The following is a 27,994-nucleotide window of genomic DNA, read 5'->3' as shown; positions in this document are numbered from 1 at the left end:
TGAGCTCGTGGGTCGTCAGCCTGGTGTTTGTTTATGCTAATCAGAGCAGCTTTCTCTTCTGTGTTGTTGTTCGTAAGCCTCATTCAAACTCACCAGCTTCGAGTAATGTTGGATTCTAAATTATAGGAATACTCCTCTGAAAATATAGAAAAGTTTTCTGCCGTAGGTTTGAAAAGGAGGCTTTGAAAAGTTTTTCACAGTGAAAAAGTTTGATAACCCGGGGGATCGCAGGATAAATCTAAGGTCATAAAATGATCCACAAGACAAGAACGAAGAGATGAAAAACATATTTGTACTACACAAGATTTCTGACTTTTCTCAAACCTGTTAGGTTTTTCCTCAGGAAAGTTTGGAGCTTCGCCTCTTCGGGGCTCAAGAAACTATTAAAATTACATAATCCGAGAAGGGCGCATAACTTTCTGATGAAAATGCTCACAGCTCACAGATCATATACAACCTCAGGGTCATGCTTGGCTTTTAAAAATCTCAGTATGCCGCGAATAAAGTGCTTGTTAGAAAACCATACGTCCAGTGGCCACGATCGCCGTAACTTGCCGTCACAGACAGTCCTGGTCAGGTGTGTGGAGGTTCAAACTTCTTTACGCAGCCACATCCATCGTGCTTCGTTCGGTTGCACCACCATGATTGTCTTTGAGGAGAGACTGTGCGCGCTCTTATCCCCTTTAACATGATTCATTGCGCTGAGTCTACAAAAACACAAAAAAAGACGCAGAGTTGTCGGGGAGACATCAGGGAGGCAGGTAGCTGCAGCCACGAGGAGGCAATGACAGCAGGCTTTTCCCCGCGTCTTCCAGCGTGGACATTCAGGACAGGTAGAAACGCTTTGACTTGGTCGACACGTTGTACGACTTAGTTCGTTCAAAGCATCGTTCAGGCCTCAAGGGTCACTAACCGACGGGGTTGGGAACCAGCGCGCTAAATAAATACGAACCAGTGGCAGAGAAGAGATTACCTTGTGATGATGGGGACTGTCAATAGAATTAACCTACTGTCTGCTTCACTAAATGGAGTTGAAAACAAGCCTTTCAGCAATTATTTCCTGGGTATTTTTCTTATTCCCCTTCATCTATGGACTTTTCAGGCAGCATTACAAAGTGCCCTTAAACGTGGGGAGAAATGGGACCTGGGAAGTAACACACATGACTGCAGAGTTTTCTTGCTGGACTTGTCGGTGAAATGTGGGGTAACGTGCACCAGTCACAACCACTTCGGTAGCTTCCGTCTACGTGCCCACGATCGAGGCACCGAGCCCTGAGTCGCAGCCGTGAAGCTCCCGGGTCTGAATGTGTGGAAGTGGATGAATGTGAAGCAAGAAGTTGCTGACAAACGTGACACCAGTCAGCTTTTCTTGGAACGAGTAAGGGTTAAAACACGCACACGCACACACACACACTGGAGTTTCTGACGTTTCCAGTGCGTTGGCTGTGGTTTTGGCTGTGGCGAAGGCCGAGCCTGAGATCAACGGAGGCCATTGTTACCCCGAGAGACGAACCATTCTTTCCACTTTCCATTTCAGCTCTTGCCTGTTGTTATTTTTTGTGAGGGGTTGCTCGTCTTTCCAGCTGTTGTTGAAATTGATGAGGACTAACCTGTTCTGTGTTTCAAGTGAAAAATCATAAATGAACTCGATGAGCGGAACTGGGTTAAAGTCCCCGACAAACCAAACCGTCATGCCTGTTTCCGATGCTTTGCAGAGAAAGATTTACAATATTCTTTACAGTTCTTGGACCTGACAACAATGTGCATCTCTCTTTTTCTTTTACCCAGAAGCTCATGACTTGTCTCGTTGAGAGAATCCTGAACACAACACCATATCAACTTGACTTTTTAGGCTCAATACAGAATCTCAGCAGTACCATCAGTACATGAAGAAACTAGTATGAGTTTGAAGGGACAACGTGACTGTACGTGCAGTCTGATGTACAGGCTGTCCTGACGGCCAGTACACTCTGTACTTCCTCTTTACCTTCGTAGGTTTTCACATATATTGAAAATATATTTGATGCTTATATTTCAGAGCTCCAGTTTTAGGGGATTGAGTGGATTGATTGGTTGAGACAGATTAATTCCACAAAATTGCATCGACTTCATGATTTTTTCTCCTAGATTTTCTCAGCTCTAAAAATATACATAGGATCTGACTGCTTGCTTTTTCCTTAACAAAAAGTGACTTTTTACAAATCTCACTTTCAAAATTACTCTGCATGTTTGTTCTTTCTATTACAAAGAACAGTTGGTTCTCTGTAATAGCTAAACCTTATAAATGTGTGAATGGGTCTGGCAGTTGTTGAATTTGGTGCAATGCTGGCTCGGTGGAAGTGAACTTTTCTGTGTAATCCAATCAGTCTGCATTCATACGACTCACTGATTGATTGCTTGATTGATTGATTCCTCTCTGGCCTGCTCAATCTTTAGCTAACTGCACGACTTGTCTTGTCCCATCTCTTGGAGTGCAACCTTTTAAATATAATTCCTTAACTGTTCTTCTTACCTTCTATAATCTTGTCCTCTTGTCCCATTTAAAAACAATAAAAACAAAAAACAAAAAAAAAAGGTCCTCTTGGTTTTGTCTCCTGAATCCTTAAAGTCTTTGTAGCCTTCTTGAAAACTTGGTCTTCATCCTCTTACCTCCTTGACTCCTCAATCTGGAGTAATGGACAAGGATGCCCTTTACTGCTGACTCAACTGTGTTTGTACTTGAAATCTACATACTAGCCTCGTGACTCCTAATGGTAGTAGGTGTTTACCTCCTTTATCTATTGCCTCTCGTCTTGTCTTGTCTCATCCTTTTTTTGTGGCCCCTATCCTCTTGTCGTCTTTTGTCCTGTTCCCTTGTGTCCTTGTCTACTAGCACCTTGTCCTCTGAGTGACATTACCCTACTTAACAGCTTCAGTGGAGGTTGTACCTTTCTGAAAGTTTCATGAATGTATCATCCTACCATCACTTCCAGTGCTGGGCTGCAGCTCTACAAACTGTAACCTGGTGCTGACGGAGGCCCAGGGTGGAATCACTTCGCCCTGCTACCCCCAGAAATACCCCAATTCACATGCCTGTAAGTGGATCATGCGGGCCCCTGCCGGCTTCATCATCCAGCTCTCCTTCCTGGACTTTGACCTGGAGGAGGTGCAGGACTGCATCTATGACCGGGTTGTGGTGAACACGGGAAATGCAGATGTTAAGTTCTGCGGTCTGACGGCCAATGGGCTGATGATGAACTCGACAGGCAACGTGATGGAGCTGTCCTTTACCTCCGACTTCAGCGTGCAGAAGAAAGGGTTCAATGTTAGCTTCCGACACGGTAGGTCCAGGCTGAGACCTGTTCTCCTGGTCTGGGATCTGTTTAGACACATATTATCAATGTTATCAGCTATAACTTGCTCTCATCAAGAATCTGATGATATTTATTACCTGCTGCATAGTGTAGCAGGTGACTGATGAACTTAATGAAGGGCAGCATGAATAATAACGCTGTTAAAAATAGTCCTGTTAAATCTGACCCCTCAGATCTTAACATTTCAGAAAACAAAGAAAAGCAACCTTTTTTCTGACTGACCAGCATGTTGTTGTTTTTCAGTTTATCTCATGGGGTTTCAAAATGCTTCAGAAGATAAAGGGGATTTGGTCAACACATAGTGCAGAATATAAATCTTTAAAAGCTCCACTGATCAATATTTCTCATAACAACAACAACAAAAGATCAAATCCCCAAGTCTGATAAAGCCCCTATCCACTACCTGCTCAGCGGCAAACAGCAGACAGACAAAGTCAGAGACCAGCTGGTGAACACGGTGGAGCATTTAGCAGCTAAAGAGCTAGATGTTTCCCTAAGGAGCTGGTGGAGACCAAAACCAGAGCTAAAAGAGAGGGAGTACTGGACTTAGACTCTTCAGGTGGACACAAACACGACTCCAGATGAATAATCGTGTTGCTCTGTAAATGCTGGGTGTGGACTTGGGCATTTTTATGGTAACACATTAAGAATAACAACTTCAGTTGTTTTGGGAGCTGACTTGTATGTTTGAACTTGGGATAGACAAGTGTCCCAGCATGCATTTCACATCAACCAGAGGCAATTGGCATAGGATATGAGCCAAACCCCAAACTGTAAGTTATCATTTTCAATTTACAGCTGTTGTTGTGTAACCAAATTTAGTTTTAGGTAGTTTTTCAGGTGAGAAATTGACCATTTAGTTGTTGAATATGTAGTCGATTTATCAAAATGTGGCTACTTAAAAATTTGCTGCCATTTTTGTGAAAATAGGCTTATCTCAGCAAGCCCTTTGATAAGTTACCAGTGGTGCAGATTTGGTGCAAATTTTTGACATTCCCTCTGGGAGATAAAATGTTGTAGTTGAGATCATTTTGTCACAAAACAGGTGTACAGGTGTGCTGAAGCGTTACAGCTGATATCAGAAACAACTGCGTCCTGAACTGTTCTCAGGAGTCTGAACAAGAATGCCACTTCAGACTTGTTTACCGAACCGATAAAGGTCAGTCAGTCAGAGGTGTGTGTGTTTTTTAGCTTGCTTGCTTTTTTAGCTTTAGCTTCTCTGCCTCCAAGTTGCCAAAAAGAATCACTTACTGCAGCTTTAATTTGAGTTTGAAACCGCAGAGACTGGTGGTTTTTACAGACAGCAAGTGGATCAGCGTCAACCAGTCCGAGTATCGACCTACCAAAGGAAGCCTCGGCCGCTCCAACACCAGTATTTGATTTGGTGTTTGGGTGCGTCTGTGTGCACATTTGCTGTGTATTTGTATGTGTTTGAGTGGTGTTTTTCCATTGCACACTAGCTACACACTAGTTAGTTTTTTGTACTCGGCCAACAGCTCAGCCAGAATTGTTCTTCTGTGACAAGTTTCAAAGAGTCAAAACCTCTGATTCATCGATACTTGAACCTCAAACCCTGGCAGTGGTAGTGCCTTTCTCTTCAGAGGCAAAAATGTTAGCAGGTTTATTCATATTATGAAGCAAAGTTAAAATAAAACCAAGGCTGTTGCATTGAAATGAAAAGTCTCCATGGTCATAATCAGCTGTGACAGTTGAAATCAAGCTTAGAATTCAACAGTTAGGTGAGCTAATGATGAATGAAAAGATTTGTGTTAATTTTGCCTCCTGTGATTTTGTATTTTCACTCCTCCTTTTGGCTTTTTCATCTTTCTTCTTTTCTCACTTGTTTCCCTTCCCTTTATTTTCTGTCTCTTCTTTCATCGCATCCTCCCTTTCTTTATTTATTCCTTTCTGTCCTTACTTTCCTTGCATTATTCTTCTAATCAACCCCTCTTTTGTTATTTTTCTTTCCCTTCTTTCCATAATTTCCCTGCCTTGCTTTTTTATTTGTTCCACTTTGCAATTCCTTTCTTCCGTCCTGTTTTTTTTTTTTTATTCCATATTTCTCCACTCTTCTTCATTCCTTTACTTCTTTTCTACATTTCGACCTTCATCACTTCCTCCTTATTCTTTTTTCTTTCACTTTTTCTCTCTTCTTGCTTTTCTTTCTTAATTATTTCTGTCTTTTCTGTCTAATTTCTTTGCTCGCATTCTGTCTTTCTGTCTTTCTCTCTTTCCTGCCCTGATGTTTTCTTTATCTTTTTCTTTACTCCTCTTCTTGCCTTCTTCCCTGTCTTCTATCCTGCCATCCTCTCCTCCTTGCTTCTCTTCCATCTCTCCTCTCTAGTTGCTGTGGCTCTGAGGAACCAGAAGGTCAGGATAAACAATGGCAACAACCAGATCACCAAGGTCGCCGACTCTGTTTCCATACCGGAGCTCAGTCACCTGACCCTGTGCTTTGAGGTGGAACGCATCAGCCACAAACAGGTATCACAGGTACTCGTGAAACACAAAGGGCTGGTGAAGGTCCAAGATGTATTAGTTGAAAGCATTAAAATCCTGCTATCTGTAAAGTTAAATGCAAACATCAGGTTTGTAACTTCTCCGATCTTTAGCTCTGGAAGAAAGTTTCACAATCCATGATACAAATGCAAACAAAAGAGTCGCTGCACTACCAAAAATCTAAAAGCAACATTTGAACCTGCTACCACCTTCGAAATGATCATCTTTCAAAACCAAGAGCTAAAGTAGACCACAAATAAATTTAAGTCTAAGTTGACAAATGCTCTTCAATGCTGTAAAATCTCTGTTTATATCAGTGACACGTGTAAATGATTAAAAACACCGAAAATAAATATCAGCTCAGACTTACTTTTGGAAGAAGACTTGAGACTTCCCTTTTAAATACCCCAAAATGTAAAAGGCGTCAAACAAACCTAAATAAACCACCAGCTGTTGGTTTTAATTAGTAACAGGTTTCCACATATTTAGTTCTGTTTTTGATTACTGTGTAGATTTTATGACGCTGATGCCTTGCCCTCAACTCAGTAACAGTTCTCTTGCGCAACAAGACAATCTCAGCTCAGATGTCCACTTACTAGTTTTTCCGAGCTTTCAACTGCATCTCATGGTGTCCATCAGCAAATCGAAAAGGCTCAAGTGCAATCAAGCAACCGCCTCCAAGGGCAATTAATTAAATGAATGTACCACTTTGTTTTCTTCATTATGTTGTGTTCAGAGACATAATCACTGCCTAAATTATGTTTCATGGCAACATCAGGAAGCGCTTATTTTATGCACAGCGTGACGATGGGCATACAAAGTGTAGAGACCAAGATTCACATCCTCAGTCCTGCTTGTGGTTTGGTTCAGGCAACAGAAACACTTTGTTAAAGTTTAGTGAAAGACTGTGGTTTAAATTAAGTCCAAGCTTTTCTGTCTTAAACTTAAAGTCATTGTTGGCTTTTTCAATATTTAACCAAAAAAATGTAAGTGCGCTTTAGTTGCTACGAGCAGATATTTTACTGCAAGACTGCAAACTTCAACAGTTTTCCTCGATACAATCCAGGCACCATGACGTTTATTCCAAAACGTATCTGCTGTTGCAAATTAGTAGAAGTTTTCTTTAGTTTTTTTCCCATTGAATGTTTTTTTTTTGGGGGGGGGTTGTCCTTGTCCAATTTCAGGGTCTAACGACAGAGGGTGTTGTAATGTTAAGCCCCTTAATTGTGATTTGGGATGTTGGTCTTGTCTTTGGAATGTACCAGCAGACATCTGAAGGTGTTCAATTATTGGCAAAAAAGCTCTGAAAAGCTACTAAGTGGACTTTTGGGTTTCGATTAGTTCTCAAAGATAAAGAGTGAACTTTCATACTCTGGTTTCTCTTGGTTCCTGAACAGAAAGAGTGGCTCTTCACCTACTATGACCATGACAACATCGTGGTACTGAGCTTGGGCTCCAATCAGGCCAGCATGACAATGATTGTTGGTGGAGTGAACTGCTCGATCAACTCCATCATCTCCTCCAGTGACTTCGCTTCTTTTATGAAGCCTTTCTGTGTGCTCTGGACATCATCAAACGGTCAGGTGTCGGTTTTCTACAACGGAAACTACAGGAACCAGACCTGCTCCTCCTCTATTGGGCGCTCAGTGCCGGCTGGTGGACACTTCCATTTAGGGGGTAAGTCGGGGTTGGAAGTTTTACTATTTCACTTAAATTTATGATCTCTGACATGTCTTGTTATTTGTTGAGGTCAAAGGATATCTAGTCATGAAGATGTTTTGTGTTCCATCCAAGAGGTTTTGCCAACTAGAAAGCAATGATTTGCTGATCTCGTCACTTATCTGGTTCAAAAAGAAAAAAGAAACAAAATGAAAACAAATACAGTCATTTAAATAATGTTGAAACAAAGCTTCTACAAAAGCTCAAATTTTTCAAGTTAAATTAAGACCTTGGCTGTAATGAGGGGTCACAAGTAGCCGGGTTTCCAGACTTCTGAGTCACTGCCCACATCTCACGTCATTTCATTAAGTCTGGTGTTTTGCTCATTGACGACTGTTTCAACCAAACAGAGAGACAGCCAAGCCACTTTGAGAGCTTTGTGGGTGGGACAATGTTGTGCCATAAAAATAATGACAGAAAAATGGCAACAAGCATGGATGAGATCTGTACAAACTGCTGTAAGTCGACTTACGGAGATACTGTTAAATCGACATATTTATATTTGTCAACATCAGTTAACAAATATAAAATCAACTGGTCGTTGCAACCTCTACCACATCTTCCGTGTTGACTGAAAATTACATTGGTGGGACAGATACAGCATACTAACTAAGTCGCTACTAACTTGTTTGAGCAAATAGACCCCTCTCAGACTGAAAACAGATAGCAGGAACATTATGTCAGACTGAATAATGATTATCAGGCTTGGTCATAAGGACACATATCTTCATTTTAAGGCTCCACAAGTCAAAATGTTTGTGAACTGGTGCACTACAGGACCAGCTGAATGGGACTGGTATGGTCTGGAAACTTTGAATTGGTAGATTAGTCAATCGACAGAAAATTAATCTGGAAAATGCCAAACACTTAATGGTTACAGCTTTTTAAATGTGAGGGCCTGCTGCTTCACTTTGTCTTATATGATGGAAAACTAAACGTTTTTGTATTTTTATTTGGTTTGACAAAACCAGCACTTTGATGATGTCAACTCAGGCTTTAGCAAATTTTGATGGGCATTTCTCAGTATTCCCTGACATTTTACGGACCAAATTCATCTAGAAAATAAACTGGAGATGAATCGATACTCACAGTAATTGTTGTTGCAGCTATAGTATGGATCCTGTGTCACTAAAACAAAACTAACTTTAGTCTCGGAAAGACAGAAGTTTCGGCACTTGCAGATATAGTCACAGTCACAAATGTTCAAGAACATGGTCATTTTGGACAAAGAGACAAGAAGAGAGAGCTGGAACAGGGGATTTATGAAGTACTCATTATAGATCAACGTTGGGAGATATGATGAAAAGCCTCTATTACGGTGTATGTATTTTTATCGTCTTAAAGTATTGGACACATTTTGACCTGACGATGACACTAGATGAAAAGTCAAAGGAGCTATTACAATTCAGCTTCTGGGGATCGATGTCTGAATCCAATTTCATGACAATCCTTCCAGTAGTTGCTGAGATGTTTCGGTCCGGACCAAAGGGTTGGACTGACCACTCAACCCACTGAAGGTCCGACATTGCCATGCCTACTGTAAAACCGTGCTGCCTGCATGGATTTGCAACATTGCTGCAACAGTCTTAAGAGAAGCAGAGATATTAAAAGGATGGATACGACGTGTGATGCCTGTGTGACTGTCTTTGTGTTCAGGGCGGCACAGGTTTGACGGGAACATCTATAACCTCCGGCTATGGGATTACGATATGACAGAGGAGCAGCTCAGAGCGTTGACCTGTGACAGAGTGGGGAACATCATCGACTGGGACAATAGATACTGGACCATCCCTCCCTCTGTGGCCCGGACCGACGCCACGCTCAGCTGCAGTGAGTACAGCAAATAATCAGTGTGCTGCTGCCCCAGGTGCTCACCAGAGCAACAAACGTGGATTAATCCGCCGCTGAAAACAGTCCCCAACAGAGTCCCTGATTCCTCCCGTTTGTTTGATTAAAAACTACAGCGAGCAGCTGTTTTAGAAAAAGGAGACTTTTTTAAAAAGATGAAACCAAATATCTGTGAGGTGTTTTCAAAGAGTTCCCTTAGTAGGAACCAATGGGCTTGGAGCTGAGAGCCACAGACAGAGGAGGAAAATCAGAAAGTGCTGAGAGACGGACTGGCACACTGATGGTTTGGATCTTTTCACGTCATTTATTGAAAACAAGAAAATATACAAAACAGATAAAGCGACAACAGGCCGATCAATACTGAACTAATGAATACAGAATTGTACTAGGGTAGTTATTCTCTATTGCCTGGTTCACCAAGTCATTTTCATGATCGGAACGCTCCAAACACAGGATGGGGAAAAATATTTGTCACTTGTCAGAGTAAATGTCCAGACTCCTTAGTTATCCCTCCTATATTATTAACTCTGCAACAGTAAGGGCGTTTTAAAGTGTGTCTTACCCCAAACATCAGAAACAATCCACAGCAACCTTTACTGAATGTTTATTTCAGATTTCTAGCAGCAAATAATTAGGTCCCGATAAATAAAAGTAAACAAGTAAATAAAAATAAGCAAAAAGAGACAAAACACAACTGTTGTCTCAAAAGTGCAGTATCATCTCAATCTCTCTCACACACACACAAGCCAACACAATACTGTGCTGTGCAGAAACTTAGACTGAAATACTTTGTACTTTGTTTGCTATCAGAGTGGAAAATTACAATTCTGGTCAATTTTGACTGCGGCTGGTAAGATAATTGACTCCAGCACCCAGTTTGGCTGCTGACCAATCATCGTCCTGATTCCTGCTCCGTCCTAAAAACCCAGTTGGCTGGTAAAATACACTGAGAGTTCATGGTGAAATTCCTGCACGGAAACACAAACACACACACACACACACTCACTCTCACACACACACACACACACACACACACACACAGGTACTGTATTCAAACAGATTTAAATCGCTCATTTATTGCAAGATTTTTACAGTATTTTTAGAACATTAGCATCAAAAATACATTATTATCCAAACCAGCACATACACACAAACACACACACACAAATACTTGCACAAGTGACCACAGACACTCTAGACACACTTAAAACCTGAAACCAAGTTTACATAATCAACAATTTTCTCACCATATTTAAGTATTATCCATGAAAAAGAGTGTAAGAGTATATACTGTGTGTGTGTGTGTGTGTGTGTGTGTGTGTGTGTGTGTGTGTGTGTGTGTGTGTGTATCTGTGTGTGTGTGTGTGTGTGTGAGTGTGTACAACACAGAGTAGTACCTCATATTTAAAAGCTCTTTAAATGAGTGTGTAGCCACAGGAGGTTAGCCACAGTGGTTTCAGTGCAATTCATGCCAACACTGTACACAGTGGAGAATGGGCCTCTGTGTGTGTGTGTGTGTGTGTGTGTGTGTGTGTGTGTGTGTGTGTGTGTGTGTGTGTGTGTGTGTGTGTGTGTGTCTGTGTGTCTGTGTCTGTGTCTGTGTGTGTACGCATGCTTGTATGCCTCAGAGACCTGCAGTGGTTTTTAAGAAATGCATGATTCTGCACTTAGTTCACACACACACACACACACACACACACACACACACACACACACACACACACACAGTAAAAGGCCCACAGCTGGGGAATTCACTTTTCTTACTCTACTTGAAATGTTATCTGCAGTGAGCCACGCTGAGCGAGAGAGAGAGAGACATTATAAACCAGAGTATGAATGAATTCTTTGATGTCAGTCTTGTTTTTTACTGCACTGAAAAACAGCACAGTTGGACTTAATCAGCATGACATAAAAACAAAGTAAAGACATTTGACATTTGCACCAGACGTGAAACAAAATACAAGATAACAAATAAAATAACATGATGAGAAGGTTAGGTCTGAGTATAATTTGTTGTTCTGATGGTGTGCGCACGTGCATGAAAATATATTTTTATAGTGTTTTAATTCTCTCAAAGAAAAATTGGGCTTTTCTTTTATGGGTTTTGGCCGTTATTATTCACTTCAGTGCAAACTTCTAACACAAAACTGCACACAAAACATAAGCAATAATATTTAACGACATATTACACAGCCCATGATCAAAAAGGGGGCAGGGAGAAGAAAAATCTAATGGCTACCTGCCCCCTTCTCTAAATAAGTAACTTAAATGATTTTACAAGACGTGATGTTATAACAATGACAACATATGGTGGCAACTGAGTCACCATAGTTTTTAGTTTAATAGGCCAGCAGCATTCAGACACCTGCTTTCAAACAAAACCTCAGTTTAACCTTAGTTATATGAGCCGCTTCTCTAGAAGTGAAAAAAGAAAAGGCATGTATGGGACCATTGGTTAAGAGAAAGTAGAAAGTAGCTCTGCCAAGCTAACGGAGCTTTTCACCTTCGTTCCTCTTTCAAATGTGTGGTTTTATGAGCCAAACCGACGCTGCTTGTTAAAGTAGTTCCCATGTCTCCTCAGTGAGCCTGGTGGGTCATGGCGTCATGTGCACTGATAGATAAAAGAGAGGCCAGTAGAAGTGATAGTCCATCCACAGCGCCAATGTTTTCGGGATGGTTTCTCAAGTCCGTCACTCGTCGGTCTCACAGACCAGACACGCTTTCACTCTAACAGATCTGACAGTCCGCACCCACTCGGAGAGACGCGTCTCTAACGTCCCGCTGAGAGTTTTCTGCTGGTAAACAAATCTGAGGACAGTGGCGCCCTGACGGACTCGGGGGACGGACGCTTCAGTAGCACTGATGCACCCGGCAGATCTTGCGTCCGATCCTCTTTTAGTTCGTCCCCACATATGCCTGCCCATGCCGATATACTGTACAGGAAGCCTTCATTTGAATACACAAATTCACCTGTGGGACGTGAAAAACAAACTCATCATTTGTCTTTTCTCAGCCTTTTGATGTGAGCAACATCCCTCTGTTTCTGAGGGATCTGTTTGATTCCCGGACCTCCAAACGACCGTCACCTTGTGCTTGTCTGACCGATTGTCTCGGTGATAGACCCTCCATGTTCAACCCATAACGACATAATTGCTTGAATGACTGATTGCTTATGTTCTGCTGATTATCAATTAACTGTAATTGACAGTTTGACCTCGTCTTTTAACATGTTGAAAGGCCTCAGCTGTTTGGTGTCATTGTGTAATTAATTGCCCTCTCATTTTGTAGCCGTTTTTATCTGATCGCTTCAGCGACTAATTGACCTCTCATCAATGTGACATCTCTAAATATTGTATTTTCCTGAAGTGACCAGCTGCACACGTTTTTGTTAACTGATGTTCGGTGGTGTTTGATATCCACTAATCTGTCCTTCTCTTCACAGTCTGCTACCCTCATTGCATTCACTTAACTACTGCTGCGCCAACTAGTGGTGAGTGCTGCTAACAAGCTGCTAATGTACGTGTATGTCTGTGTGTTTGTGTGCGCGTGTCCTCGAGGGTTTGTGTAATTTGGCTTGTGCTACCTGAGCTATGATGCATGCAGGAGAATGTGCAATAATCTCTTTAAAAAATGCTTAATACTAAATTTTATGTAAAATATTAAATGTTGAAATGCATTATAACTTGGGTGAGTTTTACATTGTGTGGTATCCGCTTGAGTTTGTACGCTGATACTAAACAGGGCCGTGGGGCGGCCTCCGACGGCCACGTTGGGGGTCGTCAACTCTTCGCCGGCAGTGGGCATCTGGTTCTAATCGGGTTCAGATGGTCTGAAACGTATCGAGCGTTCGGCAGTGACGCGGGTCACTGTGTCCTGGTCGTCCTGGTGCACGCACTCGGTCCACGTGGATGCAGATGACACGGGTGCAGTGAACATCGCCAATAAACTCTCAGTCAGAGAAACTCTTGCCGTCAGAGTGCTGTAGGCCGCTTTTGAATTCATAATTCAGCGACGTGGCCCCGGAGTTATTGCTGACAGGCTGACGGCTGGATTGTGACATTATACATTATTATCAGCAGAGGTGAATAATACCGGATCATGTCTGCGCGGTTGCTCTCAATATAGAGACACCGACTATCGATAGGTTTTGCTGTTTGATAGCAGCGTCGTTCCGTGTCAAATCAGACAGGGTTGTTCTGGCACCATGTCAGAGTTTGATCGGACCTTGTGTATATCATGAATGGGACCCAAAACCGAGGTCTGTAGAACATTTCTGTTCAAATCTTACATGTTCGTATTTTTTCAGCCCTTGATGTTCCTTCTTTTTTATAGCCTCAAAAACACCTTATCTGGGAGGCCATGTTTGAGCAATCATATCTTGTAAGGTAATGTTTCTAGCCTCACCAGGAAGGTGAGGATGGTGTAGGATGGAAGACAGACATGTTTTCTGTTTGCCGAAACCATTAAAAGCCTGTACTGTATTCCACTTTATTTTGATAAGGCCCTAGATGACTGAGAACGCCTGAGAACGTATTTGTCTTCCAGTTTGATGAGGTTAGGAACGATACTTTTCAAGACATTAATGCCCAAACATGAGGTGTTTATGACAGTGTAACAATTAAAAAATATCAAGGGGCCAAAAAAAAAATGAACAAAATATTCTACAGGCCTTATTTTTGGGACCCAAATATTATATAGACCAACTTTGAACAAAATCTGAGACGGCACTGCAACCACCGTCCTGGATTCTGTCTTTTTGATTTTGTTGTGGAATCTATTTAGGTTTCTCCTTTTTTAAAAATTTAGTTCCTGTTTATCTATGTGAGAGTCAGAATGTTTCCTTCTTTCTTTTTTTTTTTTGGCAAGACTCCAGCTCTAACAAATGTTTGACCGATTCAGAAACGAATGGAATCGGTTTATCGCTGATCAACCAACCAATAACGGAAAGGCTGCTGGTTTGATCTCCGACAGGTGGGCTTTTTCCACACGGGTGCTGCACTGCAGCTAACCCTGCAGCCTCTGAGCAGATGCATATGTATGTGAAGGGATCGTGATCGGGGAGGGTACGGTTTAGTCAGGCGCATGTCAGTTACTTTGTGTACTTTGGCAACTCTGTTTGAGACGCCGGCGCGATAGCTAGCATGGCCTTGTATTTTGGGTTATCTGGTTTTCATCCTGTCTTACGCACTTGTAGTGTCACTAAATGGATGTACAGCTTCAAGACAACATTCTTGACAGTTCTTTTTCCACAGTTTCTTTTCTTTTTTCGTTCAAGCGTCAGTATGATCAGGCATAATTATTTGAGACAGGAATGAAGACATTTGATGTACAGTATCTCATTTGTTTAAAGCCTCAGGGAAAATATTCAGTGGTTAAATATGAACCATTAAGACAGACAAGTAAAGACTAAAATCAAATTTCAGTGAGTTCTGCAAGCAGGTCTGGAGTTTCCACAGGCAGCAGCAGCAGGTTTGTGGCTGTAGTGTTGAGGGTCGGCGGCAGGTTAGAGCTTCACAGTTCTGTTCCCATTAAGGAGACTCTGCACAGCACAGCTCAGACACACAGCCTGAATGCATGCAAACACACACAGGCACTGTCTCAGACGTGGACGCACACCTCTGTTACGAGCCCCGGCCAGTGCAAAGGGCCGATGGTGGATGTCTGCAGCCTTCCCAGATACACTGAGATCACCAATCATGCCACGTGTAACAAGTGAAGCGAGAGATCTAGTGCTAAAGTACTTAGATTATTAATGTGCTGGAAAAAGAATTTTGATCATCAGTTAATGGTTTGGTATTTATCCAGTGAAAACGTCGATCATTCTCTGGTTCCACCTTCTCCAAAGTCAAAACATGCTGTAGATTAATGTGTAGTGAACACTGTATCAACCTAGACTTGATAGGCTATGAATAGGTAACCCACAGTTAGATAAACTAGATACACCTTTACTATATCAAATTCATGCAGCTGCCAACTATGGACACAGGATGAATGAGGGATGCCCAGTTTTCAGTTGGCCGGCCACTCGGGCACCGCCGTGGGTTCGGGGAACTTGATGAGTGGATTAACTGATAATGATAATAATCATTAGCTTTAGGCCTAAATATATTATAATATGGCAAAATATTAGACCGACACATCTTGCGTGGGATGCATTGGTTACACAATTCGCAATGAAGAAGGATCAGATGAACGTACTTGATCCCTGCAGGGAGACTGGGTAACTGCAGCAGCGGGGAACAGAAACAGAGGATTATTGTGGTAAAACAAAAGGTGATGTACTGACTGCGAGTTCACAGACGTCAGAGATCAAAAATAATCCGATGTCACCGACAGTGCACAGGTTTTTGTGCAGAGAGTGCAGGAGCAGAAGGTTCAGATACAGGCCACAGGCAGATTCGGGTACATTGACGTAAATGTCAGGTGCGCAGACACAAAGAAGGTAAACGGAGTGGTCCAGGAATCAAACACTTCGGGGATGGTCTGAGTGAAATGTTGTGTTTCACTCTTTGGAAGTTTACAGAGCTCTGGGAAGGATCAGATGAGGTCACATTTGAAGCCGGTGGTATTTTGACAGATGATTTTACAGCCTCAGAGCTCACAAACTTTTACATTTTCCATGCTTCAGTAATGGAAGCTTACTATTGTTTTTCTCTCTAATGGCTTTGAGGTTTACAATCACGATCCTATACCCTGCTTGGCCAAAGTCCTGGAGACACAATTTTTTTATACAGATTTTAATTTGGTATGTTCTGATTTGCGAGCAAGAGAAGAATGGCAAAGTGTATAATGATGATAATGACTAAACTGGGAAGAATCTGAAGAAAAGTACAAAAAAAACAAAAGATCAAAAAAAATCAATAAATACTTTGAGGCCATAGAAAATACAACGTGGCTGCACCGACTACATTCTCTTTATAGACACAGGTATGCTGCATTAAAGGACGATCCCTGATATTGTTATCGTTATTGTTAATATTACCCCGCAATCCCCAAAAATGTTTAAAATTGTACAAAGCGAGAATTTTAAAAATATTGGCAAAAAAAAACCTTTGTCACCGAACATAATCCAGGAAAGACGTTCTTCTCTGGCAGCAGCGCTGGCAGAAGGCGGAAAAGAGGATGTCAGGGCGAGTGATGGGGGGATTCCCATGTGTGATTGTTCTACTAAAACCCTTTGGTTAAGGCTATGGAAAGATTGTGGTTTTGTTTAAATATTGAGACAGCCTTTGAAAACGCGTCCACTTAGTCGTTAATCATGCTTTAGTTGCCACGAGCAAATATTGCAGCAAAAAAAACCGCATCAGGGGCAGAACGAAGATCCACTGGGCCACTAATTTACCCCGAACCCGTTTCCGAGTTCCAAAGTCAAGTTGCACGCAGCAGACCTGACTTGTCGTGAGAGTACAGCAGAAACCGAAATAATTCGACTGAAGGCTACATTTTAAAACTGGGGCTTGCCTTAGTTGAATAAAGTCCGAGCTTATTGCAGTTAATCAAACTATGTGCAGGTAACTGACATGCTGTGAGCCTGGAGTTCTGGGGCCCTGGAGCGACTTGCTAATGAATGAATTAAAAAAAATGTAGAAGTGAAATCCGTGTTCGTTCTCTATGAATGGATTTCCAGCCCCTAACAGGACATCCAGACCCTGCACCCAACACCCGCGCTTTAAAGTACATCACATGTCTTCCAAGTATGTGTCACGCTCATTTTTCTCGCCACTCGGAGAGGTGTGTTTGATTTTGTTTACCTTGAAGATGCTGTTTCCTTTTTACGAGGCTACCAAAGTGCTCTGGACCATTTGAAGCCATTTTTATGTTCCTCTTTGGTCTGGTAATGAGGCCGGTGTTGATAGAAACGGAGAAAGAGCTTTCTCCGGGCGCCCGCCGAGCTCTGTGTGTGTCTGTGTGGGGAGGGAAAACGGGGTTGTCTGTGCTTATTTATGTATATGTGTGTGTGTGTGTGTCCGTGCCTACTTAGGCAAATTGTGCAGTGTACTTTTCTGTGACACCTCGTACGTGTGTGTGCTTTGCTAGGTGTGTACTAGGTCGTCTTTCATCTCTTAATGAGGCCAGTGGGTAAAGATGGACACCTGAACACACACACACTCGCTTTGTGATGGTGCCCGTCAGTCTCTGCCCTTAATCCTCCCTTAAAGGACAATTCTAGCTTATTACAAGTTGCGTCTTGTTTTGGTAGTTTTGTCCATCACATCTCTCAGTCATAATGTTGTAAACATCCATCACAATTAACAGAACCACTTTCTGCTTCAGCTTTGACCTGACACAGTTGGAGATTATTACCAGCATTTCAGCTAGTTTGACCTCCAAATGAAGTGGACTGGATCATCTCGATAAACCGTTGTTTGTTTCCAACTGTGCACTGAGTAGTGTAATTGTAAGAACAATCTGTTTATGTCAGGAATCAAACCACTAAACCTCTAATCACTGGTTGGCACGGTTGGCGTCCGAGAGCCGGCTCCATTTTGGTTTGAGTTCCAACTAACAGAGAAGTTCAGTGTGCAAGACCAAAAAATTATGCACCCAAAATAAAAGGCACTGACATGGTAGAAATGTAAGGTTTTTGTCCTCGCCTCTTTATTTGGACTAAAAACGGGATCTAAGGCCTGTAGTTGGACGTTTTGTGTGGAGAACACTCTGGAGCCGCAAATCCAAACCAGTCCTGTGCCAACAGCTGTGGCAGTGATGTGGGTAGTGATGCGCGCTAAGATTCCTGAAATGCTTTGCACAAATAGAGTGAGGAGACTTAGAGCTTTCACGCCATGTATCATTCGTCAGGGTTGTGTGAAGGCCGAGTCCGGTACGGACCAAAACACACCTACGGCAGCACTACCAATGTCAAAGCGTCCCACGGGTGAGAAGAGCCCCTCGTTGAATTTTTCTTTTTCGCATTTCTAAATACGTCAAAACAACGTTGTATCCACAGGAATCACACTTATAATTGGTGTGGATGGGAGGCGTAGTACATCGGACTTTCGTGCAGAAGCCCTGAGCTTGTGTCCTGTCACAGACTTGCAGTTATTGTTTGCCTTTTTATTAACCGTAGATGTTCGTCTTTTTCTTTTTCTTTAGACTTGTTATTAACACCGGGAAAAGACTGCCTGCTCTTTGCTTTTTGCTCAGTGTTGAAATCAGTGGATGTGTGGTGTCTGTTGGTAGCATTCCTTTCTTTGTCTGGTCATCCCTCCTCCTCCTCGTTTGTTGACTCTTTGTGTGAAAGACGTGGATGAACCTCTCGTTGCGTCCGACTCGCCTCTCGTAGCCAGACTTTATTCTGCGAGCTCAGATTCAGCCGTAAGATTTATGACGTAAAACGCTGGCTCCAGACTCAATTCAAGATCAATCAGACGACTACGTTTAGATAATTGTATGTTTTATTGCCCCTCGAGACGCACAAAACTTAAACCTAGATGTTGTCTACACAATGAAAAATGATCCTGTAAATGTGTGGTCTTGCGTCTCTCCCAGAAAGTAATTGGATAGTTAAAAGAGAGATTCGACTCTGCCGGAGTCAAGTTATGTTTACATTCAACGGGGACCCACTCACTCCTTAGCCCTACTGGTGGTCAAGATCTCCACAGGTACCTTTGATTCATCCACGGCCTCGCCAGACCGCAAAGAGACACTCAAGTAAACTCCAACCAGACACAGTGTGTTGGGAATGGCAAATGGAAAAGCTTTATTGAACTGGATATTGGTTAGAATGCTACTGTATTATTGCGAGTGTCAACCATTAGTTTACAAGAAAAAGCTGCGGAGTATTAATCTAACTTTGAACCACATTCACAACCCGCTAAATATGGGCCAACGGTTACAGCTTCTCTCCCCGCGGATAATAGACATGTTTTTCCAGTAATAACAGTGAATTACAGTGTGCTGCCGGGTGTTGAGTCATTACATTAATTACAGCTCATCAGCTACTGTCACTACGGCGAAACCCTGATAAAGACATACAGAGGAAGAATGATTTTATTTACTCTGAAAGGGAAAATGTGTTTTATATTAGTTTTCAGTCATTTGCATTTTGAACACTTGAGTTGACACTGAATGACTTCTCCTACTGATTGCAGTTATTCTCTGTCTCAGAAATTCAGTCGGGAAGCTTAATGGGTGTGAATGATTTTTGCAAGAATAACGGTACAATCTTGGAAATGTTTGCTTGTCTCCTTGCAAATGCTCTCCTGGTCTCAGTGGGCCGGCAGAGCTGCAGAGAGCTGAATTCGTTTTGCCTGATCACAACATGCTGTTCGACGGATTTAGAGCTGGCAGAGTCTGGAGGAGAGGGAGAGAGAAAACAGGGGAGTAGAGGAAAATAGAATGCATGGACATGGACAAAGTATGTGGACACCTGAACATTCCACTCTCCTGGTTTCAGTCTCTCCACCAGATGTTGAACCTGGCCGCGGGTATTAGCTCCCATCCAGACACCGGCGCGTTATTGAGGTGATAAGGTCTGGCTCGCGGTCGGCGTTCCAGTTCATCCAGGAAGTGCTGGATGGGGTTGACCAGTCAACTTCTTCCTCGCCAAAGCGGGAAAACCGCTTCTTTATGGAGCTGGCTTTGTGCGAAGGGACGTTGTCATGTTGAAAAAGGAAAGGTGACATTGCGAGAGAAGAACACTGTTGCCGAAGATGTCGTTGCACGCTTTAGCGGGGGCCCAGGAAAAACCGACCCACACCAACAGAACACTAAATTATGTGGACAGGTGTGTCCGTATACTTTTGGCCGTATAGTGTATATTGCAATCTGCAAGCAGCTGGTTGAATCAGTAACACTTTAACCTCTTTTACATAAAGATCATTATAACCAGAAAAAACAAGATATATACCATATGCTGTTATCGCAGCGTCCCCCGTTCATTCCCCCTCACTCTCCCCTCAAAGGTGCCCCAGAGAATGTATCCGTCCACGTACTGTCGGCCATGTAGCGTACTGTAGCAGGGGAAGAGCAGGGCGCAAAAAGATGAAGAGGAAGAGAGAAATATGCAAAGAAAGAAAAAGAAGTAAAGACGAGAGAGAGACAAAGAAAAGAGGGGGGAAATGAGATTCAAGGGAGGATTAGTAAGTGAAAGAAAGAGAGGACATTGGAGGAACAGAAGGAGTTTGAGGGAAGAGGGAGGTGAAGACAAAGAGGTGAAAAAGTGGGAGAGGGGCACAGAGAGGTGGAGGAAAAAGTAGAAAATCCGGGGAGGGAGGAAGAGAGAAGAACAAATGTTTGAAGGAGGGAGGAGAGAGGCAAAGACAAAGAGAGAGGGAGGTTTGGAGAAGAAGAAGCGAAAGTCAAAAGAGAAGGACAAAGCACAAGAGGTGAAGAAAAAGTAAGAGAGAGATGTGGGGGGGGGTTGTGACTGGGCACAGTCCTCCGCCCCCCTCACCTCTTGTGAACCACATGCCATCCACCATTCCTGAATTTCTGCTTTCTCTCTCGGCTGATCACTGCGATGATTTGCTGACAGGCTCTCAAACACATTCCTTGTGTGCGCGTGGACGAACACTGTGCTTCCTCTGCCTGCCGGTTCTCCCCCTCCCTCTGAAGGCCTGCGGACAGTCAGTATGTGTGGGCCAGGCCCGGCTCAGGATTACACTTTAAATGGCCAAAGTACTTGAGGAGAGCTCGATTTTTGGCCGCCGCTGCTGTCCGCGCACAGTTGGTTGGACAGACTGTCCCAGAAATAAAACATCAGGCGTTTGACTCCTGCAAGTATCCGATCTCTGTCTGATTGTTTGGAAATCTGCAGGCTATCAAAAACTAGTGTGGGAAACTTTCTTGAAGGTAAAGTGCCAGAGGATTCTTGTTCACCCAGTAAACACTTTGAGAGGTGGATTATCGTATTTCCAGGCTGGCAATCAATTCGGGGTGTTCCCCGCCTCTCGTCCATTGCATGCTGGGATAGGCTCCAATTCATCACAAAGCAGACCAGGAGTGAGATGGATGGATGCATGATCGTACGAGTGTTTGTCCCGTTACAGCAAAAACTAGAGGCAGCATTGAAGTCCAGGTAATGTTCGCATTCGACACAGCTGCTACCTGCTTTTTGCGGAAAGCAAGAAAGAGTTAATTTAATATAAATTTTTGGTGCCATAATACCATGTTATGGAAATTGTGTGCTTATTTAGGTCAACATAAAAATGTTGCCACCTCACTGACATTTAAAGGCATCTTAGTACTTCAATAAACGTGTGGTTGTGCACATCACAAACTAAAGTTCAATACATCAATTCTACTTCAATTATTAATTAGGATTTAAAGTGGCGAGGATTAGGGGATAAAACCTTTCTTTCTTCTCTTACGTCTTTTACTTCTTGTTCTAAAGTTAAATTCTTATAGAAGAATCCTCCATGGCTGCATTCGGGAGCTAAAATAATCTAGTCTGGTTCCCAACCTCGGAAAAGCTGCCCACATCTCTGACTTTTGGTAGTTTAGTCTGAGGATCAGCCCAGAAACCACCAGTGAGGGAGCACTGTCAGTCACACAAAGCATGTGGGGGATTTTTTTCAAACACATGTATCCTGCCATTTATGAACACAATGTAAAACCACCCAAGTATCCTCAGATATGTTGTTTAATTTTCTAAACACAGTTCACTGCTGCATCATCCTCCAAAACTGTGTCTGGAAGCGTCAGAATTAATGTCTCACTGGGGGAATTCATTGCTTCTCCTGCTAACCTGTCTCAGAATTAAAACCATGTCCCCAGATTGTTTTAACCTGTCTGTTTTTAATCTTCCCTCCCCTCCCCCAAAGGTGTCTCCCCGTCCAGCAACACACCACTCACTACCAGCTGTGACTCCCCTGGACTGGGCTGCCCAGGTAGGAAAAATAAACACACCTCCATTGGGAACACTGGCTCTGCAACTGGTGGTAAAAAATAACATGAAGGCTGATGATAACTGCGCCTCCTCTTATTCACTGCAGAGTAAAACAGTTTGGGTGAGGTTTTCTTCGTTTTTTCCTTTGTGACAAACTAAGAAGTATAATCGTATCTCACTTGCTCCCAATTAAAATGTTCTCCATTTAAAAAGGTGTCTACAGTCACTTTCACACCTGTTGTTGGTTATTCGAGCTGGACCAAGAAAAGAAATACGCATTTTCTACCTTTTACCTGTGGTCTGTTTTGTGTACAAACTAACTCATTACACTCCTGTGGAATAACTCATCATCCTGCATCATCAGCGCTACATGCACCAACGTGGGGAAAATGCATCTTGGTGACCAACAGTAGGTCACGCTGTACTTTACTGAACCTGATGCCTTTATTGATTAAAAGCTTTCACACCGGCCCAAACAAATCAGACCGAGCGGACAGATGCACCAGTTCCTTTGAACCAAATCAAACGTGTTTGGTGTGAAGAGCACCAAATAAAACGTTACCTTTTCAAACCGGTCTGGCCCAGTTTTAACCAAGTTGTCTAGATGTCCTTTGACCTCAAAATCTCCGAATGAGCACTCACGAGGAACAGTGGGCTGGCACCGAACTGACAGCCTTTGCAGAATTCTTTCATTTATGTTTCATCGATCTGCGAACAGCATTGCAGGCTGTCAGATATTTTCTGAACATATCCATTTTTTGCCTGGACTCCGTTGTCTGTCAACCACAGCTGCTACTCCTTGCACCTTCTGGCAGTTTGGGGATTGAGATTGAGCTCAGTGCATCAATTGTTAATATATCTTCTACAGTTACGTAGTGTTGAGGAATTAATCTTATTTCACTTCCATGACTATATACATGAATGTCTAAGCCAAACAGTATATTTCAGGTACTTTTGAGCATAAAAGTTTTGGGGACAAGTGTTGCCCAAGGCATCTTCAGGTACCAGTGGTGCATTATTGCCATGAGCGACCCTGCTGGGAAATAAACCCAGACAGTGCTCATACCTTGAATTATTCACTGAAGTGCACAGGGTTTGGAACCCTCTACCTTACAGCCAAGAATGATGTATATGACTACGCTTTTCCTCCGTGAAAAACATACCTATTTAATACAGGTGAACGGAGCCTCTGCTCTGTGTACCTTGTTAAGAATCCTTTAAAGTCCCAGTGCCCCCAAGTTTTCCTGAACCCCCAAAAGCTGTTTAACTCCTGAAATGAATTTTGGATGTCTCGTTGAGAGGAACTCCCTAACCTCAACCATACTTGGGTTTGGTTCACAGAACCTCTACATTCCCAAAGGCCTCCGAACTTTCCCAAATACTGTCAAACTGGTCTGAAGAGTTTAGAGAAGAATAAAGGGAGAAACAACTGGAGCAAGAAAGATGAGAAAAATTAGAAAGAAAAAAAAGAGAGGCAACATTTGTCAGTTATTCAGTAAGTTACTTGAACTGTAAAACAGTTGCTCACTTTAGCTTCTGAACTGTTGGGATTTACTGCTTTTCACCGTTTTATATCGTTATAAACAGATTATTGTTGATTGGTTGAACAGAAAAAGCAATCTGAAGATGTCATCTTGTGCTCTGGGAAATTGCGACATATTTTCATCCAAATTTAATGCAAATTTTAACTGAATTTCCAGAAAATTGGCAAAAAAGAAAATGCAAAAGTTTCCATCCATTACAGTTACGTGAACAGTAGGAGTTGTTTCATGGAGATAATCAGCCGGTTGAGCTGATTGTCCAATCGCTGCCATTAAACCACCACAGAAGAAGAGGACACGGCGAGACGAGGTCGTTAGATGAGCTGCAGTCAAAGCTCAGACGATGGAAAAAACCGTGTGGAGAACGTGATGGAAACCTGACGTTTCTGTTGGTTTCATGTGTTAATGTGAGGAAGGTTCCGGTCTCCTCACGGCTCCTCACAGACCTGATGGTTTCCTCTCTTCACTGGAGGTGACGAGTTACATGTAAGTCGCGTGATTGGTGTTCGTCAGCGTTTAGTCACTCAGTCTGTTTCCATTGCACTTTTTCCATTCTTAAAGCAACTTTTCCACCTCAGCCAAGCTTAAAAGCTTTTCTGAATATTTTCCCTTTTTTCTGAATTTTTTCACTCAGGTTTTGATGCAAAATTTCAACATGTGCATTAAAAAACGTGGAATTGTACTTAAAAATGAAAAAGTGGAAATGTTTGTGGAAATGTTTTTCCTTATTGTCTAAGGATAGAAAGTGTCATATGTTGTACAGCCCTTGTATAAAGCCCTTTTGATTTGTGATTTTGGGCTCTGCAAATAAGAGTGACTTGGCTTGAGAAGGGGAGAAAAATGTGGAAAAGAACCCCAGGCATGCTCTGTTAATGGCATTTTCTCTAAATGACCTGTCTGTGTCCTGAGAGGATTATATGTGAAGGAACCAGAGTTTTTAAAAGAAAACCACTCCAGGGTGCTGTTCAGCTGCAGCGACGAGACCCTTTCCGCCAAGCCAAAACCATTAGAACAAGAATACTGACCACGCACAGACCACAGCATGAAGAAAACCTGACTGCAGCCAATCGCATTCGCTCCAGGGGGTCAAGTGATCTGGAACTTAGCAGCGCTCCGTCAGAACAGTTCGCCCGGGACCAGCTGACGACGTGACCTAACCCCACTCCCTAAATGTCAGTTCTCACACTATCCTGCGCTATGGAGGCCTCGGAGGGACATTTTTCTAAAGGTCAATTTTTGTGGGATTGTGCTCATGAGAGGAATGCAGTCTAGCCAATTAAGCTACAGCTTGTGTTCCAGAATATAAATGACTGCAGCAGACCAGGCAGGTCAACAGGCCATGGGAGAGCACTAACACAGTTGCACATTAAATCCTTGAACTAGATTGGTCTGGAGAGTGCAGGGTGAAGAGGTAAAGAGCAGCAGCCCCGAAGCAGGTGGGAAGTCAGTGTCCCGATCTTTTGATTGAATGCCAGACTTGGTAGCCACGGGCCAGCAGGACACCTGAAACCCCAGTGAGAACAGCTGTGCTTCAGCAAACGAAGCCTTCACCAAGGTGGAACCATATGGGAAAACTGTAGTTCTCTTTATTGCGACAGAGAATGGGTAGAAGTATTTCCCTATTATTGTGAAAAATTGGTGTGACCTGACCTCTGCATAACTATGAAGCGTATAACTGACATTATTCTTCTCCTTCCACTTTTGACTCTTACTGGAACAGACCGTTGCGGTTCATTAACCTAAAAATATCATTATTTATGAGCTGCTACGCTGGCCTGCCCTCTATTGGCCTAAAAACATTATCTAGCTGTATACCAGCCTGATTCATATCTCTAAATACAAGTGTGACTCTAGATAGCACGTCTTTGTACTTGCAAAGAATCTCGCAATTTAATCACATCCAGAAGCTGGTGAAGCACTGACGACTACCAGCTTCTTTCTTCAATAACACTCAACGAACAGGTCTAACTGCAAAATTCACCTCAACTATAGACAATTCTTGTTCTCAAGAACAATTCCTATTCACTGGCAACACGTGTGGGTCAGGAGAAGAACGCCTCAAACTCTTTGTTTCTCTTCACTTCTGCATAAATCTAAGTGTTCATAATGCCTCTGCTGTTCACAGAATGTGTCAGAAATGTACCACGTGATATCAAAGAAATCCTGTTACCCCAACTCTGGAATCACTTTGATGGTTGCCTTTTTGAACCTTTTTACCTTATCAGTTAACTACAAACAGCCTTGGCCCCAAGTTTTGTCTTTCTCCGTAACCTGTAATGCACCAAACATGACGTCTGGACATTACCATTGTAAATGTTGAATTTCTGCAATTCAAAGGTGTGTTAAGACCGAATGCAAAGTGAATTTTAGAGGCATAGAACTTTCTCACAAAATGTGTGTGAACAGCCCTACACCACTTAGCCTGAATTGTGCCAAACAGGCATCTGAGCAAAATATCATCATAAATGTATTGTATAGAGACGAGAGGTGAAAAGGACATGGCTCTGGAGCAACATAATACGAAACTGGAGCTTCAGGTAAATTCTTTCAGTCCACATGCACAAGGGCATTGTTAGCTAACTACTGCAGCTGATGTCTGTATAGTTGATACAGTGGCTGTTTGTATATTGGCTGCATGAACACGGACTGCAAATATACTCCAGCAGTCAAGTTCACGCAAATCAAGTGAGATCAAAATTTGCAATGAGTTCAGTCTGATTACACGTTTGATAGAGGCTCTTCATCACCCCCACATCTCAAGTTAAGACCAAACAAATGTGATTGTTCTGGAGGACTTCAAACTGGCAGAATCGGTGTCATCTTCGGAGCTGTTTCAAGTTTGTGTGATGTTTTCTGTCCAGTATTTGTTTTAGGAAATGGCACCGAAGTAAAGTTTTTGTCATACTTATATAATCTTTGGCTGAGTGAAACGTGAAATTAAAATTCTTCCAGTCATTGTTGATCAGCTCCAGTCATGTTCACTTGTTTGGACTTCCAAGTCCTCTGTGTCCAACTTTAATGATGATTTTGGGCAAATGTTTGCACATTTTATGTAACAACGCTGTTACAAAACAAGACAGCAATACAAAAAGTAACCTGCAGCGATGCATTTCCACTGTACACCCCTACCGTGTACTGTTAAAGGTTCTGCACTGAAGATGGTCTTTTGTCATGCAGCTGCACAACCATTCATCACCCTCTGCGTCTCTTTCTCTCTCTCTCATCCCGACCCCTTGTCACTACCACCAGCCGCTTCCTCTCCCGCCACCTCATCCACTGACTCCACTAACACCATCCATGCTACTAATGCCGACACCCACGGTAAGCAACCCTCATCTTCGCCCTCCAACTTCTCGTGCAGCCTCCTCCCAATATCCTTCCTCGTTGTTTCATCTGTAGCTTCCTACCCCTCCTTTTTTCACCCTATTTTACCTCCTTCTCCACTTTGTTATGCCTTCTTTTTCACTCCAGCACTTTTCTTTTGGTTTTTGATTACCTTTTTGACCCCCCCCCCTCCCTTTTTTTATGTTGTTCAGCCACCGTGATGGTAATTTTTTGATGATTTTACCATTTATCTCTTGATTTATGTCAAGATCAAGTAGAGCCAAAGAGCTCTTTTTGTTCCCCTTCTTTCTCTTTTGCCTCATCTCCTGTATATGTAAGATGAATTTTTGGGTTCATCTAAGATCCAAGAGGGAGATTTATTTTCGAGGAACTCATTTACAGTTCATCACCAAAAAACAATTATTCTTAATGGTTTCTCGAAAAGTATTCCCTCATAAAAATCAGAACCCTCTGACGCTGTGTCATGTTTAACCTTTCAAGAACCCGTGAAGTTTTGTTCTGAGCCATTTCACTTTAAAGTAAAACCCTCTATTATTCATTTGTTCACTCTATTATTCATCATCTAGATGGGACAAGACTCAGCTAATTCTGTTCGGATGACTTGATCCAGATGAATGTGTTCGACTCAGGAGGAGTGGGACTAGATAAATATTATCAACCCCTGCATTCTTTAAAAAATGAGTTCATCAAATCTTTTTATTAGTTAATTGACCTTTATGTCCTTCTTTTTCCATCTTTAAAGTTGTAGTTGTGAATGAATGTTCCCAGGAATTTATGAAAATCAGCTCTTGTTCTTTGAAGAGGGTAATAGGGATTTTTTGTTCTAACAAAGGACAGCGGCATTCTCGGTGGGAAAATAC

At 42.5% G+C, this 27,994-nt stretch overlaps 1 protein-coding gene across 8 annotated transcripts in view; it reads left to right on the top strand.

The window, feature by feature from the left end:
• Positions 1-27,994, top strand: part of adgrg6 (adhesion G protein-coupled receptor G6) — a 101,200-nt gene that overhangs the window by 29,250 nt on the left and 43,956 nt on the right. For 2 of the 8 annotated variants that reach the window (XM_040125071.1, XM_040125074.1), the window contains exons 3-9: positions 2,973-3,320; positions 5,698-5,846; positions 7,250-7,529; positions 9,228-9,401; positions 12,862-12,909; positions 22,184-22,249; positions 27,039-27,110. In XM_040125071.1, the coding sequence (XP_039981005.1) occupies positions 2,973-3,320; positions 5,698-5,846; positions 7,250-7,529; positions 9,228-9,401; positions 12,862-12,909; positions 22,184-22,249; positions 27,039-27,110 (1,137 nt within the window). The remainder of the gene's footprint in view (positions 1-2,972; positions 3,321-5,697; positions 5,847-7,249; positions 7,530-9,227; positions 9,402-12,861; positions 12,910-22,183; positions 22,250-27,038; positions 27,111-27,994) is intronic. The other 6 variants (XM_040125072.1, XM_040125075.1, XM_040125079.1 and 3 more) reach the window with 6 other exon arrangements.

This window comes from Xiphias gladius, chromosome 4, assembly GCF_016859285.1.
Source record: "Xiphias gladius isolate SHS-SW01 ecotype Sanya breed wild chromosome 4, ASM1685928v1, whole genome shotgun sequence".
Taxonomy (NCBI): Eukaryota; Metazoa; Chordata; class Actinopteri; order Istiophoriformes; family Xiphiidae; genus Xiphias; species Xiphias gladius.
Note: the sequence above shows the minus strand (reverse complement) of the source record. Positions and strands in the feature narration are given on the sequence as shown.